The 20,332-nt window shown below is 36.4% G+C and overlaps 1 protein-coding gene across 1 annotated transcript in view; it reads left to right on the forward strand.

Annotated features, from left to right (window-relative positions):
- The window catches only part of TMEM170B (transmembrane protein 170B), a 44,942-nt gene that overhangs the window by 15,906 nt on the left and 8,704 nt on the right, over nucleotides 1–20,332 (forward strand). The window contains exon 2 of the mRNA XM_001175087.8: nucleotides 11,190–11,360. Coding sequence (XP_001175087.2) covers nucleotides 11,190–11,360 — 171 coding nt within the window. The remainder of the gene's footprint in view (nucleotides 1–11,189; nucleotides 11,361–20,332) is intronic.

Below are 20,332 nucleotides of genomic sequence, written 5' to 3' on the forward strand. Positions count from 1 at the left end.
GGTGTAAAAAGTTTAATTTTCAGTATTTAGTATAAATATCCCATCGAAATGTTATATTATGAGATTGTAAAACGTTTTATCCTTCTTCATTGAGAAGGTTTTTTTAGGTTGGTGATTCAAACAAACATGAATCAAAAAATGTTTTTTTGTATGATACATACAATTTAAGATACTTGAGGGCACACAATAACAATTAAAACCATTGTATAGTTACTGTTATAATTTCATACTAGATTCAGATTTTGACATTTAATCCTTACACTTTTTATCTGAGTAAAAATCACTGGAATTATAATTGATTAATTACTCAGTTAATCAGTTATGGGGAAGAACAAATTGAATGGCATCTTTTAGGAAGACAGTGCTGTGGCTTAAATATAGAGCAATTTTTGAACTATTTTAAATAGCCTTAACCTGATTTCTTTAAAGCAAATGATATTTTGATTGGTTTTAATTAAAAACCTGTTTTTCTAAGAATTGTCTTCTGTTTAATTATGGGTATTGTTATTTACAGTTTGAAATTATATAATTAGCAAGCAAAAGGGTAATTTGGTTTAAGTGGGTAATAAACAGTATTGCCATGAATTTTAAGATGGGCACTATGTTAAAGCAGCTCTTGAAGGTGTCACAATTAAGTTTAAAAGATAATGTTTCTGCTCTCTCTTAAGAGGCAAAAGTAGAAAACTATTAAGTATCTACAGTAGCTTTAACTTATGTATTAAATGTGGTTGCCAGTTGATAAATACAATTTATTTTTAAGTCTGGTTGAAATGTTAGCGTGATTAAAAATAAGAAAATGTCTTTTATGTTTACCTTCATTTTAGCCTCCTTTGTTGATTATTTCTTGGTGTAAAGTTTGCATCTGGTATCATAATCCTGTCTAAGGAGCTTCCTTCAATATATTTTGTAGCATAGATCTTCTGGCAGTTGATTCTCTGAGCTTTTTTCTTTCTGACAAATAAATGTTCATTTCACCTTTAGTTTTGAAAGACATTTCTGTTGAATATAGATTTCTGTCTTTATAGTTTTTTTTCCCCTTTCAGTATTTTAAAGATGTCACTCTATTGTCTTCTGGCTCGGAAATTTCTGATAAGAAGTTTCCTTTACTTTTTATATTTGTTCCACTGTTTGTAATATGTCTTTTAACCTCTGACTACCCTCAGTATTTTCCCTTTATCTTTGGTTTTCACGCATTTCACTATGATGTGTCTAGGTATGTGTGTGCGTGGTTTATTTTTGTTTTGTTGTTTTTTTGGTTCTTGTAAGTGGGAGGTATTTATCTTAGGATTCTGTGAGAGTCTTGGATTTGTGGTTTGATGACTTTTATTATTTTTGAAAAATTTTCAGCAACTTTCCCTTCAAATATCTTTTCTTCTCCATTGTCTCTTTCTTATTCTGGACTCCAATTACATATATGTTAAACCATTTGAAATTGTGCCATATCTTTTTTTTCTAAACTTCTAGCACTTTCATTTGGCTCTTAGAATTTCCATCTCTACTGAAATTCCCAATCTGTTCATGTGTGTTGTCTGCTTCTTCCACTAGAGACTTTAACATATTAACAATAATTATTATAAAGTCTCCGTCTGGTTATTCTACAAACTGCGCCATCTCTGACTCTGGTTCTGTAGATTGCTTTATCTCTCAACAGTGAGTTGTTTTTCCTGTTTTTGAGTGCTGCTTATAATTTTTTGATTGAAAAAGTCTCACTAAAGACTGAGGTACATCGTGTTTATGTCTGGAGATGGTCTGTTGCTTCCGTTAGACCAATAGTGAGAATTGATTTAATCTACTTAGGAGTTGAGCTGAATTTGAATTTTGTTGTGGTTACCTTCAGTGCACCGCACGCTTCACATTCTGTAAGGTTGCTGTTGTTGCCTTGTGCTTAGGGTGGGAGCTCTGTACTGCAGGTTTATTCTCAGTGGCAATGCTCCATTGTAGCTTTTAGCCATTTCTTCACAACTATGCCTCAGAAGGGGTCTCTCTCCACACACTAGCCTCCCCCCAGTGGTGGAATGCTGATGCTTGTTACTTGTTGCTAGGCTCCTGAGGGGAGCTGTCCTGTTTCTGTGTTAGGCATGCTCTGTGTATGGGGATCTCAGGAGGTGGGGCTTTGTCAGCATTCCTGCCTTTCTGAACCATGGTGGCCAAACTCTTCTTACATTTGTGATTGTTCTTAGGAGTTTCTCATCCTTCCATCGGCAGTAACAGACCTCTGCTTGGAATTGGGTCCTGGGTCCTGTATGGTTTTCTGCTTCTCTCCCAGGAATAGAGGTTTTATTCTTCTACCCTTCCCTAAACTGGAGTTCTACTAGAGCTTTGCCTGTCCCTTTAGGGTGACAGGATTTGCTGCCCTCCCCTAATGGCTAAGGGTTTTGCCTTGAATAAGAGAAGGGTCGCAAGAAACAAGATTTCTGTGTTTCCCTAGCAGTCACCTCCCACAGGCCTACACCACCAGTGGTGGCTCTCTCCAGTCTCCGGCCTATGATCCAGTCTTTCCAGGGAGCACTCAGTAGAGACCTGTGGAAAAGCACTTGCAAGCGAGTGTGCATTTGTGTCTGTCACTTGTGTCATTTACTCAAGGTTGATTTGTTAACCCATGCTTGGTCTTTAACAATCTGTAAAAATTGTAGCTGATTTCTTCTTACCCACTTGTATGTTGCCCACTGCCTGCTCTTGTGCTTTACCAGGTAACACATGTCCCCCACTCCTTGCTTTGCATCCTCACCTCACTAATGAGCTAAGGAAAAGTTACGATTGTATAATTTTATCTTTTTCTCATTGGATGGGAGTGACATTTTTTGCAAATTTTTATATTGAAATTTAAATAGAATAACTGAACTGTTTTAGTAATCATAGATTTTAAATTCTACAAAATCATGCATTTAGGAAAACATTGGGGACACTACAAACCTGAAATGAATGCATGCTGGGCTTAATACCTAGGTGATGGGTTGTTAGGTGTAGCAAACCACCATGGCACACATTTACCTATGTAGCAAACATGCACATCCTGCACATGCACCCCAGAAATTAAAAAAAAGGAAATAAAATAATTTAAAAAAAGAAATTTAGATATTTTTAGAACATGGTCAGTAATATAATTGTGCAGGTAATCTTCACATTTTTGTACTTGGTATTTTCCTACTTTTAGTTTCTTTACTGCTCGCTTCTCACCAGTGTTTGAACAGTATGGTAGATGGACTAAACATACTTTTTTATACTCCCAAACCTAATGGAATTATCATTTATCCAGTTGTTCACACCAGAAATCTGGGAGGCCAGACATCACACCTGGCTCATCTCTATCATCCAGGCCATCCGCAAGTTCTCCTAAATATTTCTGAAATTATTTTCAATCACAAAGCCAGTACAAAAATCCAGGCCTTAATTTATCTTTGTACTCTTTAAAATGGTTATTATTTATTCATTTATTATCATTACTATTTTTTTTAAAGTGACAGGGTCTCACTCCGTTGCCCAGGCTGGAGTGCAGTGGCACAATCATAGCTCACTGCAGCCTCAAACTGCTGGGCTCAAGCGATCCTCCTGCCTCAGCCTCCTGAGTAGCTGGGACTATGGGCTTATGCCACCACACCTGGCTAATCTCTTTGTACTCTTGAAATATTCTTATAGTCTCTCATCTCCATCCAGTCCCACTTTTCCATATCTACCACAGTAATCTTTTTAAAAGGAGATATGATTCTATAACTTCTTTATTTAAAGTTTTTATTGGGTCCCCATAATCTTCAATTTTCACAAAAATTCTTCATTCTATATGGTCTATAAGCCTCTCCCCTTTCTTCACCAAAAATTACTCTAACATACCACTGTAATTTACAGCCTCATCTTACCATATTTTTTGATTTTAGTCAAACCCAGAATTCTTGCAATTTCATATTCTCTATTACATACAATTTCATGATTTGAACATTGTGTTTTAGAGCAGTGGTTTCTCATTCTTGGCTGTATGGGAACATAAGAAACGTTTAAATTTGGGCAACTTTAAAAAATTCCAGTGCCCAAGCTACATCCTAAACCAATTAAATCAGAATGTCTGGGGGTGGTATCAAGGCATCATCATTTATTCTAGGCTCTCCCAGGTGACTCCAGCATACAGCCAAGTCCCACCTCCCACTCCCCACTCTTATCGCACCTCCAACATGATTATCTAATTTGTTTAAATCTTGTTAATTTTTTAAAAATTCACGTGTGGCGATGACTCTTCTTGGGACCTTTCTTGACAACCCACACCCTTGCACAGGGCTGTGTACCCCATAGCATCACGTACATACTGTACTCTGCAGAAACTGAGGAATTAGAACATATGTAATTGAAATGCCATTAATTGAACACTCAAAGTGCCAACTCTTGATAATATGTGAAACTACCTTGACTGTAATTTTCAATGGGGGATGGGACAGCCAAGCCCAGCCCAGAAGTCAGCAGACATTTTCTGTAAATACAGTATTCTACTTTTAGCAATAGTATTTTATTTTACTTAAATAGAAAATGTAGTAAATATTAATATTTTTGGCTTCATGGGCCATATAATCTCTGTCTCAATTACTCAGCTCTGCCATTGTAGCTTGAAAGTAGTCATAGACTACTATGAATGAGTTTGTTCCAATAAAACTTTATGAACACTGAAATTTGAGTTTCCTATGATTTTTACATGTCACAAATTATTGTTCTTTATATATTTTTTTCTTTTCTTTTCTTTTCTTTTTTCTTGAGACGGGGTTTCACTCTGTCACCCAGGCTGGGGTGTGGTAGCATGATCATGGGTCACTGCTGCAGCCTTGACCTCCTGGGCTCAAGTGATTCTCCCGTCTCAGCCTCCTGGGTAGTGAGGGACCACAGGAATGCACAACCATGCCTGGCTAATTTTTTAATTTTTTGTAGAGACAGGGCCTCATGCTGGTCTTGAACTCCTGGGCTCAAACAGTCCCCCTGAGTCAGTCTCCCAAACTGCTGGGATTACAGGCATGAGCTGTAATCTGCCCAGCTTCTTGATTTTAAAAAATCATTTCAAAATCTAAAAACCATTCACGAAGACTATACAGAGACAGGTGGTAAACTAGATGTGACTCATGGGCTATATTTTGCCGACCCTTGATCTATATAGCACTTTTCCAAATTATAAATGTATCATCTCTCTGAGAGTCTAGTAAGTCCCCTATGTGGGACATGTCCCCAAATTCAGAAGTCATTGCTGTTAGAAAATGGGAGCAAGTTCTACACTTCAGATTTGTTGGTATAACAAAAAGCTTGAAATAACCCAATTTGGACACAGATTATTTAAATATGTAATATGGACCATTTCTATAAAGAAGGTGATGGTATAAAGAAAGAAAAAATACATATATACAATATATAAATGGTATTTTCAGCTTGATTTCTAGAATGTTTAGTGCATAGTAAGTTTTCAGTATTGACTTGCTAATGACTTTTAATAGAGAGGTTGGATTCTCTGTATTTTTGAGGATTAAAAAAATAGTCTAATGAGATAGGTTTTGTTGTTTTAATGACTTTTGGAGTTTTAAATAAATACCTCTTATGTAACTTTATCCTAGAGTAGTGATTTCTGTCTCTACTGCCTACCCAGTATGCAGTAATTTTCATGAGCAGCTCAAGTTGAGAACCATTGATCTAGCAGAGCATCTTCTCCTTTATTTTTATTTATTTATTTTTTATTTTTTATTTTTTGAGACAGTCTTGCTGTGTCGCCCAGGCTGGAGTGCAGTGGCGTGGTCTTTGCTCACTGCAAGCTCCACCTCCTGGGTTCACACATTCTCCTGCCTCAGCCTTCCGAGTAGCTGGGACTACAGGTGCCCGCCACCACGCCCGGCTATTTTTTTTTTTAGTGTTTAGTAGAGATGGGGTTTCGCCATGTTAGCCAGGATGGTCTCGATCTCCTGACCTCGTGATCCGCCTGCCTCAGCCTCCCAAATCTTCTCCTTTGATAAAGAATAGAATGAGAGCCAGGCATAGTTGTACATGCCTGTAGTAGCAGCTACTCAGGAGACTGAGGCAGGAGAATCATTTGAGCCCAGGAGTTTGAGTCCAGCCTGGGCAGCATAGCAAGACTGCTGTCTCTTAAAAAAAAAAAAAAGAATGAAAAACGAATTTCTAAAAATATTATATTTGCAGTAAAAATGTGTGTAAAATATTTCAGACCAGTTGTTTAAAATAGTAAAGAATGTATAAAATGATATCATTCATCTCATATCTTATCTCTAAAAGATAGCCATTGTTAGGTCTTCTTCCATTTGGTTATATGTTTTCTATACAGATATGAAAATGTACTTTTTTAAACAAATAGGATTATACAATATGTACCATTCTTTGACTTGTTTTTACTCAGTATTTTTTAGACATCTAGAGAAATTCATTTCTCATAAATAATGTTGTTGAAGGATTAAAAACAAAAGCACAGAAGATAATTTTTTAGTGGCTTGGCAACCAGAGCTGATGAAAGTTACAGATTGGGAGCAGAGCTATTTCTAGTATTGTTTGGAGGCTGGAACAGATCATAACTCTGCTGCCTTTTACCCCACCAAAAAGTAACACACCGCAACAATCCAGGCAAAATTAAGGTGAGGATTATAGACAGTCTTGAGTGGGGAAATGTTACCAAAGGAATTTCTGAGATACGTTCTGGAAGAAGGGATATTCCCTTCCAGAGAATTATGGTGATTATAGGCATGAGATGCTTCAAAGTTTCTGTTGTTTTTTGTATTACATTTTTTAAATGTTTGTTTTGTATTTTTTCAGCACTAGCAAAGTCTCTCTGGCTTCCTCCCTTCATTGTTACCCAATTGCTAGAAGCTTGGATGAGGTGGGGTATGAGTGGAGAGAGAAAACTGTGAGCCTCTGGGTGTTCACTTTAGCATAGACAGTTTAAGAAAAGGCTGTGATATTCCACTCCTGTCTCTTTACTAGGTGTTCTTCCTAGGACCTTGGGCATCTGCTTTTGCTCTAGTCCTTAGGATCCTGCGGTTCTCTTCACCTGAACTAATCCAGTAGGTTTCATGTATTTGCCGATAGTGATTGGGCCTTAGACTTTAAGTCTTGCTTATCCAGAGTTGATCAAAATCTTTAGAGTCCCTGTTCACTCATGAGGTTATGTTGATCTGTCAGGTAATTCAAAATAATAGTAATAACACAAAACCTAACATAACTGTTAGGTTATGTTTTCTATCATTTTTTCCATCATAAAGAGTATGATTTTTTAAAAGAGAGAAAGAAATATAAAAGTAAATCTGACATTAGGGTACTTTGTTCATGTTCAGTCCGATGAAGGAATAATCCTGGACTGGTCATTGGAGGACCATTTGAGATTCTATTTTAATTTTATGATTATTTTGATACCTTTGGTTTTTATAAAACATTAAACTGAAATTTTACTTTGCCTTCTATTAGGTAGATTTATTGTTGAGATCATAGCTACATATTCAGTAGTCAAACAACACTACTTTTTTATAATGTCAGATAATCTCCTGTTCATAGTGTTAAATATAGTCAATAAATAAATTATTTCCTCTAATTGTATTATAAGAACTTTTTTAAATGGGCTTGAGGTACAAGGTGGATTGTTGACTTTTGTATTGAAGAGTCTGTGGTTGTTGCAGAGCCTTTCCTTGTCTCAGGGTAAGTTGAGAAAAGAGCTCCCTTGATGAAAATATACACCCCCATATTCTACTCCCTTATATTCTCACTTTATTAGGTTCACTTAGGAAAACTGTATCTTTCAATATGCAAATATCTGCTGAGCAAGTTGGGGTTTTTAAATTTTAATGTATTTATTATAAATTGAAGCCATTTGTTTGAGAGTAATGATCTGAAATACTGTTTCCCTGAATGCTGGAAGAGAAAAGCTTCTAAAAGGCAAGTTTTGTCTATATTTCCGTAATCACTAGCATCTATCTCGTATGCCATTGAGAAGCACGCATGGTAGTTTAACACACACTGTAAAATATATCAGATGTCTCTTCTTTGAAATAATTTCAAATTGCATGAGTCCATTCTACGTGCCAGTTCTTAAGAATTTGGCAGGGTAAAGCTGATTTAAAAAAAAAATCTTTCTATTCTTTCGTTTTTTAAAATTAAACTTTTATTTTGAGATTATAAGAATCACAGTTGTAAGAACCAATACATAGAGAGCTTATGTACCTTCTATCCAGTTTACCCAATAGGAACGTCTCAGAAATCCACAGTATAATATATCAACCAGGATATTGACATTGATGCAATCCACCAACCTTATCCAGATTTTGCTAGTATTTCTTCTACACTTGTACTCTTCTCTATTGTGTATTTAGTTCTATACAATTGTATCACTTACATGTATATCCACCACTATAGTCAAAGAAGAAATCCATTACCACAAAGATCGCTCATGTTGCTTTTTAATAACCATACCCTCCTTCCTTTTTAAGGAGTTTTTGTTTCGTTTTAAAATTCTTAGTCATTTATGGTCTTGACCTAAGTATTTTTCAAATTTATATCATGCTTTTAAATTTTTTACTTTTTTAAAAAAATTGGTAAAAACATAACTGATGAAGCACACTCGCTGTTGACTGGGGGCAGTGGCTCACGCCTGTAATCCTAGCACTTTGGGAGGCCAAGGTGGGCAGATCACCTCAGGTCGGGAGTTTGAGACAGCCTGACCAACACAGAGAAACCCCATCTCTACTAAAAATACAAAAATTAGCCAGGCATGGTGACGGGCACCTGTAATCCCAGCTACTTGGGAGGCTGAGGCAGGAGAATCGCTTGAACCTGGGAGGTGGAGGTTGCAGTGAGCTGAGGTTACTCCACACCAGGCCCCCCTCCCCGCCAAGAAAAGGCACTCACTGTTTTCTCCTCCCTCACACAGATCACTTCTGTGACAAGTGATGTGTGGTTTTTTTCCCACACCAAGCAATTCTCTAGGATACCAACTGGGTGTCCTACAGTTCAGTTCAGTTCTGACATTTACCTGGTGTTAGCATCCAGTCCCGCAGGTTAAAGGCACAGTCCCAGAAACGACTCCCATTTAGACACCAGTAGAAAGTCTGGGCTTCCCATATTTGTGACTGACTGTAAGTCGGGGGTTCCCATTGACCCCTCCTCAGGTTTCATCATTTGCTAGAACAGCTCATAGAACTCAAGGAAACACTTCACTGGTTATGGTTACTGGTTGATTTTAAAGGTTACAACTTGAGGCCAGGCGTGGTGGTTCTCGCCTGTAATCCCAGCACTTTGGGAAGTTGAGGCAGGAGAATTACTTGAGGCTGGGAGTTCTAGACCAGTCTGGGCAGCACAGGCACATCCTGTCTCTACAAAAAATATTTTTTAAAAACTAGCCAGGCGTGGTGGCCCACATGTGTTGTTGTAGCTACTGGGAAGACTGAGGCAGGAGGATCACTTGATCCCAGGAGATGGAGGCTGCAGTGAGCTATGGTCACGCCACTGCACTCCAGCCTGGGTGGTGGAGCAAGACTCTGCCTTAAAAAAAAAAAAAAAAACATATGGTATTCATTTGTGATGATTTATTTCACTTAGCATAATGTCCACAAGGTTCATTCCTGTTGTAGCATGTGATAAGATTTCCTTCCTTCCCTTTTAAAACTGAGTAATTTTTCCATTGTATGTGTACCATGTTTTATTTATCCATTCAGGGACTCTTGAGTTGCTATCACCTCTTGGCTATTGTGAATAATACTGATAAACATGGGTGTGCCAATATCTCTTTGAGATTCTGCTTTTAGTTCTTTTGGGTATACCAGAAAGTGGAATTGTTGGATCATATGGTAGTTTTGTTTTTAACTTCTTGAGGAGCCTCCATACTATTTTCCACAGCAGCTGCATCATTTTACATTCCTACCAATAGTAAATATCTATGTTTAATGATATTTGGATACATAGGTTTTGATTCATCCATTTTAATTCTTTAATGACTATTTTATTGACTTTTCTTTTACGATTGATAGTGACTACCTAGCCCAAATCACAGATGAGATACTTTGTATTATAGAATGTTTCCATATCAAGGATGATCCTCAAGGTGACATCTAAATATTTTAGAGTCAGCTCTTTCAGGTATAAGTGAGAGAATCCTTATCTGAATAGTTTAAGTAAAAAGAGGGATTTTATTAAACGGGAACTGGGATGTGACATTGAATCTAAGGATGGTAATGAGTCAGGCGTTAGAAATAAGTCATTAAGGGACTTGATTCTCTCTTGTCTTTGATGGATCTTTTTCCTTCTTGTACTGTGGCTTTCATCATGCGACGATGAAGTAGCTTCACAAATCTTGAGCCTTTCTGCTTCAGCTACCCAAAGAGCAAGGACACTCAGTTGGTCCCAATCCAGAAGTCCCAGGGGAAGGGAACGATTGGCCCAGCTTGGATCGATTGCCTTTCTTTCCACCCTCACTACAGTATGGTCAGGGAGAAGGAGTCAGTGCAAGGACATCTGTGGGAACTATATGGAGTGACTGGGAGGCAGTCGGGTGGCCAGAAGGAAAGGGAATGAATGTGAGAGAGAGAATGAAGAGTGTGCTTGTCCACTCTCTCTTAAGCTGAGATGTCAGTGAACAGTCGATTGAGGTCACAGTGGGGAGATAATATTGGAGCTTGAAAAGTTCTGGATAAGGAACACTAAGATGACTAGAGGCAAATAATTTATCTGACTGATTTTTTAGTATACCAAGTTCAGGGCCACAAGGAGAAAATGACTGAAATTCTTAAAGATAAAAGGTAAAAATCATTGACTGATTTCTGGAATGATTTGAATTAGAATTACAAGGTAGTTAAAAACACTCTTAACACTGCTATTTAGGGTAGAAAATAAAAGATTCTATTTCAAACAGTAATTTTATAATTCTAAGAAGTTTACAGATATATCGGGTTTAATATAAAATTGATGGATGATAGCTATATAATAGGGGCATTTAGAAGAAATTAGAGTATGGTGTTAACCTTTTGAAGCCATGGAAGGAATTATTTCCCCATCAGGCATCAGCGATAATGATAAAACTTATAATGTATTCAGTGCTACTTGTGTCAGGCACTGTGTGAAGCATTTTTCTATGTATTATGTCATTTATTTAACCTCCCAAACCATAGGTGCTCACTATTTGTTAAATTGAATTTTCTAAGTTGTGTTTCAACAGGTGATTAATACTTTGCTTTTCCTTTCAGAGATGTGGTACTGGATCTTCCTCTGGGCTCTCTTCTCTTCTCTGTTTGTCCATGGTGCTGCAGGAGTGTTGATGTTTGTGATGCTGCAGAGGCATAGGCAGGGAAGAGTCATCTCTGTCATTGCAGTCAGCATTGGATTTCTGGCTTCTGTAACTGGAGCGATGATTACCAGTAAGTTGATTTTCTTTTGTCTGAGGATGTAAGTTTGTATACACTTACCATTTTGGTAGCTGTGTTCTTATTATACATGTAACATTAGTGAGATCTTTTATGTAGATTATTTTTCAACACTTAACACACTCCATCTAGAAGATAAAGATGAGCTGATTTATTCATTGAACAGATAAGTCGTTGTAATTCTGCTATGTGAAGAGTCCTTTTACAAGGTTTTGAGGGAAATAGAAAAATTCATAAAGATTGGCAAGAGGCAAGGCAGGTCAATGGGAAAATTCACAGTGATTATAGTTTCTGCTTTCAAGTTGCTCATTTTCTAGGAAAAAAGAAAGGCATAAAAATATGTCAGTGGTAATTATCATAAGCAAAAGTATAGCCCTGAGGTCCTTAATGTCATCTGCCTGTGACTACAAAATAAAATTGCACTTTCTTCTTATATACACATTATTATGGCCTACTAGAAATGAGCTGTGCTAGAGTGTCCTCTAGTGCTTTGCAGGTTTCCTGCTGTGCTGCCTCATGAGCTTTTTCAGACAAGTTTTCAGGTTCATTCCCTCTGGACTTCTCTGTTTAACACTGTACTTAGGCCCAAACTCCAGCCTTGACTTCAAAGAATTAGTTTATGGTTTTGTTATCAGCAGAAGGTATCCAAGTTACCAGCAGCAAATCCATACAGGTCTGCAGCAGCCTCAGTTCTTACCTCCTCAGAAGAAATAATTCGACTGAGGGGTGTAAGACAGAAAAAGACACCAAGGCAAGCTTCAGAGCAGGAGTGGAATTTAAAAGCTTTAGAGCAGGAAAGAAAGGAAAGTACACTTGGAAGAGACACAAATGGGCACTTTGGAGGTCAAGTGCCCCATTTAACCTTGGTCCTATGACTTGCTGGCCCATTTCCAGTGTCTTGCACCCCTTTTCCTTCATTCTTCCTTTAGGGTGAGCCACCCGCATGCGCGGAGTCCTCTTTACACTTGGGAGGCGAGCATGCGCAGTGTGTTTAAGAAGTTGTATTCATGCTCATCTGAGGCTTTCTTCCCTTTTCCAGTGGAATGCCCCCAAAGGTCATACTCCACCATTTTGTTTTAATGCACATGCTTGAGCCCACTTACGCATTTCCTGAGATTTTATTGGAAGCTACTGGTTACCAATTTCAAGTGTTTTTATCCATTGGGAAATTGCCTCTCCCTGGTGCCTGTGACCAGTTATCATTTTAGTGTGACAACTGCCGGACCATCACCTGATGGTCACCCGACATTCCTGGTGGGTGGGGGCAGCCCTCTCCTGCCCCACTCCTGACAACCTACCTATTGTAACAATTTCTGCAGCCACTGGTTGAGCAGAGCTTAGGTGTGTACCCTGTTGAGACTGGAGTGTGCCACATCTACTTGCTTAGTGTGGTTTAGCCAGGAACCAGGTGCCTCTCTGAGCTGCTGTTGATTCTGTGACTGCCAATGCAGAGTACATGTGTCTGTTGCCCTTCACGTCTGGCCTATTCCCATATGTCAGGGGCAGCTCACTGCTACCACTGGATCTGTTTTGGGACTCTGACAGTTTCTTCTTCCTTTCTAGTTGATTCTTGCCTCAGAGATAAGAAGGCAACCTTGTCTTTATGATGCAAGGGATTCCCTTCTTTACCCTTTCCAGAGTGATTGACATCCTTTGTCTTGAGAGGAAAGCCCTACTCCCATGTCCCTGGGTATGTCCTATGGCACTAATAAGACAACCATAAAATACTTGTGGGAAATGGGGAGGAGTCTGTTTTCTTATCCTTCAGTTGCTATTTTTTGTTATCTTGTGTTAAGTTTTTATAGTTGCTTTTGTTGTTTCTGCACTCAACCTACAATTTGATGATGTGGATGGTACCTCATATGCTTTGTCATAGACAGGGTTTTAAACAGGTACTCAGGTTTAGCTAAAGCACATGGTCTGCTTAATAGGAGTAGTGCCAGATTCAGTAGGAAAGATAGAACTGAGCCAGATTCCAGAGGGCCTTGGAAAGCTATCTGGGAAGTTTGGGCTTTATTCTGCCGGCCATGGAAAACAAATGGATATTTTTGAATGCAGTTGGCAAGGGACAAGCAGTTCAGTGGGAAATTTTGTTTTATAGTTGAATATAGAATTAATGTAAAGAAGCAAGAGAAATCCCTGAAAGAGCAGAGACCTGGTCTGTCTTCATCACTGCTCGATCCCCAAAAATAAAACAGTACCTAGAACATAATTGATGTGCAAAACATATAGGTTGGATGGATAGGAGTGAGAAAGGAAGAGAGGGAGGAAAGGAAAGAAAGAAGAGGGGATAGGGAGAGAGAATCAAGAGGAAGGAAGAGGAATTAAGAGGCATTAACTCTAATCTAAACTTGAGGCCAGGTTCTGAACTAGAGTAATGGCCGTAGGTTGGGAAGGAAGGAGTTAATGTAAGAACTATACAAAGGACAAAAAATCTAAATTAGTTATTCATTGTGGTGGCATACAAAGAGATATGAAAGGGGCTGCCAGTAGTTTTTGACGTGGCCACTGTTGTAATTGTGCAACCATGAACAGAGGAGGAAGGAAGAAGGAGCAGCTTGTTCGGAAGTTTAAGTGGTATGTGTATATATGTATGTATTTATTTGCATATATTATTGCAAAAGTTTAAAGAGAGCATGAGAAATGGAATTCTTCCATTTATCTCTGATGATGTGTGTATATATAACCCATTTTCAATTCAGTCAAGAATAAAGTAAGCCAGTGATTTTAGAAACTGCAGTGTTATATTTTTAAATCCTTAAAAATATAAGTCTGACACAATTTCAAGTAAAAATTTGTGTCCATATTAGCAATAAAACATTCAATTTTTTTCTGGCTAATTATCTGACCTGCAAACAGGTGAATTAGGAAAACTAGCCAATGTGAATAGTGATATTTATTTTCTTAATACAAGTTGTGAATACTAGTGCACTCATAGCTGTATCTTCAGTTCAGTTATTGATTGCTAAATACCTATATTCAGTAAGATGCTGACTGAATATAGTTACATATTCATTATATTTTGCTACTTCTTAGATTTTATTTTGAAACTAGAGTGATTTTTCATATAGTGTTTTTAGTTAATACCAGAATTGGGAGAAACTGGTTTCTATATAATGTCTAATTTTAGCTGTTTAATTTTAGCCAGTCTAAAAGTGTGAAGTAAGTTCTCATTGTTGGTTTAATTTGCATTTCTGTGATTATTAATGAATTTGAGCATCTCTTCCTATGTTTATTATATATTTAGGTTTTCTTTTTTACAGATTGCTTCTTTAAATTCTGTGGTTTTCTTTTGGTATTCTTGTTTCCTTTTTATTAAATTACAGATATTTTTCTATATTAGAGATATTGACCTCTTGTTGGTTTTGGACTTTGCAAATAATTTATCTCAGTCTTTTATCAGTTACCTTCATCCATGATATCATTTACGGAGCAGAAATCCTTAGTTTCGACATGATCAGCTGAAAGGGTTTTTGTCTTATGATTTATACTGAAAGATTTTATTAAAGAAGTTATCCTCCATTCCAGTGCCAAAAGATATTCTGATATATTTTCTTCTATTAATTTTACAGTTTTCCCTTTTGCATTAAGGTCTTTAATTCACCTGTAGCAGGAAGTGGCAAACATTTTTGTAAAGGGCCAAGTAATAAATATTTTAGATTTCGCAGGCTAGTGGTCTCTGTCACATTATTCAGTTCTGCCAAGGTAGTGCAAAAGCAGCCATAGACATATGTAAATGAATGCGCATGGCCTGTTTCAGGAAAACGTTATTTCTATTTACAACAGAGGCATCGGGCATTCAGGCCATAATTTATCCTCCATATAGAGTCTACCTTTGTTTGAGGTATTAGATAGGATTCTATGTGTTTTTTTCCCCCACTGCCATATAGTAAATCAGTTTTTATCATGCCAAACACTAAAAAATTCATCATTTCCTTGTTAATTTGTAGTGCCACCTTTATTGTATATTACATTCTTAAAGTACAGGGATCTGTCTCTGAACTCTATTCTGATTCATTGGTCTTTTTATCTATTCTTGTAGAAAGGTCACTTTTTTTTCTTTTTAATCCCAGTGGTTTTGTGGTATATCTTAATATCTGTCAGGAATAGGTCCCTCTTGTTACTTTCCTTTCTCAAAGTTAACAGCTGTTGATGGGCCTTTATTCTTTCATGTAAATTTTAGACTGTGTCTACTGGATCGCTCAAAAAGTATGATAATGATTTTTATTAGGATTTAACTGAATATACAGGATAATTTGGGAAGAATTGGCATATTATATCACCCAAGAACATGTAGTGTATCTCTATTTATTGAGATCATCTTTTACGTCTTTTATTAGAGTTTAAAAATGCTTTCTCAATAGGAAGTTTGTATACTTTTTATGAAGTTAATTCCTAAACTCCTGTTATGGCTATTGTGCATGGATATCTTTTGATTACATTGTTTAGTTTTATTGGTGTGGAGAAATACTATTAAGCTTTGTAAGTCAGGTATATGAAAGATTAACAAAAAACTGGTTCTTTGGAGAGAGAAGATGAATAGACTGCTGGCAAACTAAGAAAAAAGGGTTAAGGCAGAAGAGTAAAATACAGAGCATAATAGAAGAAATACTAAATCTCAATAATAAAGATAGAGAATTACAAAAATAAAATAGTTTTATGAACAGCTATACCTAAATATAAAATGTCAAAATTTGACATAAGGGGAAATAGAACATATGAATAGGAAAATAATTATTTTTGCCAATTGCAATATTAAAGACCCTTCTTCCAAAAAACTCCAGGCCCAAAGGGGTTTACAGGAGAATTCTACCAAACTTTCAAGAACAACTAGTTCATATTTGATCCAAGTTACTGCAGAAAATAGAAAGAATAAAAGCTGTGCACAGCTGTGCACAGTGTAATCTTGTTGCTAAACAAGATGAGGGCTACACCAGAACCTTAGGAATTGCTATTCTTGGAATGCAAAGATAATTCAATATCAGAAATGAGTGCAGCTGTATTTCAAGAAAACATTATTGATGGACACTAAAATCAGAATTTCATATAATTTTCATGTATCATGAAATCTTAATCTCTGGATTTTAAAAAATCACTTTAAAAATGTGAAAACTATTCTTAGCCTGCATGCTGTACAAAATAGGTCGGTGGGCCAGATTTATGGATTGTAGTTTGCCAACCTCGATCTAACTATGCAAACTGATAGAATCAACACATTATTAAAACTAATTCTTGCCTTAACCTTGTTCTATTTTTTTTTCTGTTTTTCCATCCATAGCTCTTTGTGCCTCTTCACCCTTAACCTTTATCATATGCTTGCTTTTTTTTTTTCTTTTTCCATTTTAGAGATAGAGTCTGGCTCTGCTGCCCAGGCTGGAATGCAGTGACACACTCATACCTTACTGTACCCTTGAACTTCTGAGCTCCAGTGATCCTCCCAACTCAGCCTCCTGAGTCGCTAGGACCACAGGCTATCATTTGCTTTCTGTCAGGAAATACACAGGGCAGATCACATCACTTTTCATTGGAATGCCCATCTGCAGGCACTTGATGTTGTGTATCAATGTTTTCTGTCTGCTGATGACTCTTCTGTTCCCCTTCGTTCTTGTAGTTTTGTGTATTTTACTCACCTTCAGATCATCTTGGCAGTATTGCTTTCTCCACTTCATTTGGGATCTTTCCTTATTTCTAATTGATCATGTTTGCCACTGTTGACAGTGGCAGATCCACATGTGTTATTTATTTCAAGAACCCTATCCCACTTCTCTGCATGTCTGCATATATTAGCCTCATAAATCACCAAGAAAATAAAGATCTTAATGTACTCTTTCAACTAGCTGTTGTTCAGCAAGACACCCTAAGGAGAGTGAAAACTAAAGAACAACCTGGGGTAAGATATTTGTTAAAATAATATATAACATCATATAATTGTAAAAAGATTAATATCTAGACTATATATTTTTTAAAAACCCTGTGACTCAAGTTATAAAAAGACAACCCAGTAGAAAAGTGAATAAAGGACTTAAGCATTTCATAGAAGTAGAAACCCTAATGGCTAATAATATGTGAAGAGAAACTCAATCACATTAATTGCCAAGGATTTGTAAATTAATCAGATAGATAATATCTCTTACCCACTAGACTGGCAAAAAAAATTAAAAAACAAAAAAGGATGTCACCTGCCTCTGAGGATATGGAGTAACTGAAATACACATTGGTACAGCTAATTTAGAAAAATAATTTGGCACTATCTAGTCAAGTTGAAAAGGCCCATACCATAGGGCTGAGCAGTTCTGGTTTTACCCGTGGGTCATGGAGAAACTCTTGACTGCATGTGTGTGCTAGGGGTCATAGACAAGAACATTCACAGGAGCAGTGTTTGGGATTGTAAAGGACTGAAAACAAAGAAATGTTGTTGGCCATAGAATGGATAAATAAATTGTGGTATATTCATACTTGGAATTCTGTATGGCAGTGAAAATGAATAAGTTATAGCTGCATACAAGGAATATAGTTATTTCCTACTATATTCCATAATATATTTATGCCCTGCTATTTTAAATCAAGAGTTTATTTAACTTTTTCATTGTATACCAATATTTTTATTTGATAAATAGGATTGAAAGATATCCTGGCATTTAAAATGAAATATCTTTCATATCCTGACATTTAAGATGAAAGTTTCTTGGAATTTTAGGGACGTTTTCGGCAAGTTAGGTATAGAAGTTAAGTTAGAGTTTAAAAATTTTATTACGTGAGTAATATATGATTATATTCATTATGTAAAACTCAAAACATTATAGATAGAGCAAAGCCCCTTTTGACCAACACTCTCAAACTAGTGCTCTTCTCAGAAGTAAGCCCTATTTTCAGTTTGGTATGTATCCGCCAGATATTTGTTGATGCATTACATTCATTCATACATATTTACATACATACACGCATACATACACACATACATATGTATGTATGTACTAGTAGAGAATATGTATTGTTTTATGTTTTATTTTCTTTGTTACCTAAATGATATATCTAAGTTATTTTTATTTCAGTTCATACAAATCTGTATTTTCCTTTTGAAATTGTATGGGTTCATGGTATGGACTTCATATAGTTTATCTCCAACTGATGGTGGACATTTGTTTTGTTTTTGTTTGATTACAGAAATGCTGTATTGATTGTGTGTGTTTATGCATGTATATATGTGTGTTTATATTCTAAATATTAATCATCAGTTTGTTTTGCATATAGCAAATATTTTTCCAGTCTGTTCATTGATGTGAAACCTTTATGGGTTTTACCCTTTTTTTGTGGTCTTAAGATCTCTTTTCCTAGGATCATAAACCTAATTCTCTTACATTTTAAAGTTTAGATATGTACTTTTGTTTTTAACATTTAGTTATTTAATCCATCTGAAATTTATTTTGGGGAATGGTGTGAAGCAGGGACCTAAATTTATTTTTTTGAAATGGCTACCAGTCGTTCCAACACCATTTATTGAATGGTGAATCACTGATTGGAATTATCTTTATCCTTTACTACTATGACGACTACTAGCCAAAATTTGTTGAGTACATACTAGGATCATCCACTGTTTTAAGCACTTGACAAGTGTCATCTCTTAATCTTCGTGCCCACCTATTTTACAGTGGAGGAAGCAAGGCATGGGAGGCTGTGATTGTCCAGTGTAACACAGTTGCTAAGTAGTGGAGCTTGGATTTTAATCCAGGAGCCTGGCTCTACAACCCATGCTCCTCACCTTATGTAAGCATGCAAGGTTTGAATTGACACAGTTGTTTGCCATTTCGCAGGCAGCCTGAGCTAGTAACTGCTTCGATTTTCCCCTTGTTGTGGATCATGATTGAAAACTTAGTATCAGAGGGATGGAGGCCAAGATGTGGTTTTTAAAATGGAAGATAGTCATATAAATCTAGGATGAATCCAAAGAGAAAGAGTATTACTCTAGTTTATTTTAACATAATTTCTGATAACAAAGGTGTAGGATACTTAATATTTTTAAAGAATGTCATCTAATTCTAAAATTTGGATATGTGACCAATTATACAAGTGATTTCATTGTTTGGTTAAGTAAATGTTGGTGCTACTAGGAGTTTCGAGATGCTTATTAGCTACTTTACCATTCTCTGAATTCTTCGTTCTCATTTTCACTTAGTATAAATATGAAGTGATAGAATGATTTCGGGATTTATAGCCAGACTAACCTGGATTGAAAAATCCCAGCTCTTGTACTTGCTGTATTTCCTGGGGCTAGTAACTGAACCTCTCTGAACCTCTGTTTTTTTCATCTTTAAATTAGGTGATAATACTGAGGGGGTGGTATGATATTTAAATATGATAATATTTGTAAAGTTCCTGCAAAATACATAGTATATGGTAAGTACACTATTTTGATTTCCTTTTATTTTAAAACATGTATATGAAAGTCCTTGGCTTAGGTTAGTAATTTGCTTTTCCTGTTTACATCTCTTACAGAGCAATACAATAACTTTTATTTGGAAGATTTTGAGTGAAGTACAAATAATTAATCTTTAGCTAATTTTTTTCTAAGTTGACAAGTAAAAATTATATTCTAATTTTCATGACTAGGTTTCCGTCTTAATTGTAATTGTCAATTCAGTATTTTCAGATAACTTCTCGTCTTTGTCTTATGTTCTTTTATCTAATCATTTTAGGATATATAGACAGTTTTTCTAGAAAAATAGTTTTCAGGGCATCTCCATCTGTGGGATGGCATATTATAATTTAAATGTTTCCTCCTTTATGGTTCCTAAATGTGCTTTTAAAGTTAGCCACTTAGATACCACATCATTATGGATGGTCTGTGAAGATCAGATGTTGAATCAGATGAGCACTGAGGTTCCTCATACACTGAGATTCTCCCGTTCTCAGAAGTGTACATTACCTAAGGAACCTCACTAGAATAGATGTCAAGTTCATTTTCCATT

This window comes from Pan troglodytes, chromosome 5 (genome assembly GCF_028858775.2).
Source record: "Pan troglodytes isolate AG18354 chromosome 5, NHGRI_mPanTro3-v2.0_pri, whole genome shotgun sequence".
Taxonomy (NCBI): Eukaryota; Metazoa; Chordata; class Mammalia; order Primates; family Hominidae; genus Pan; species Pan troglodytes.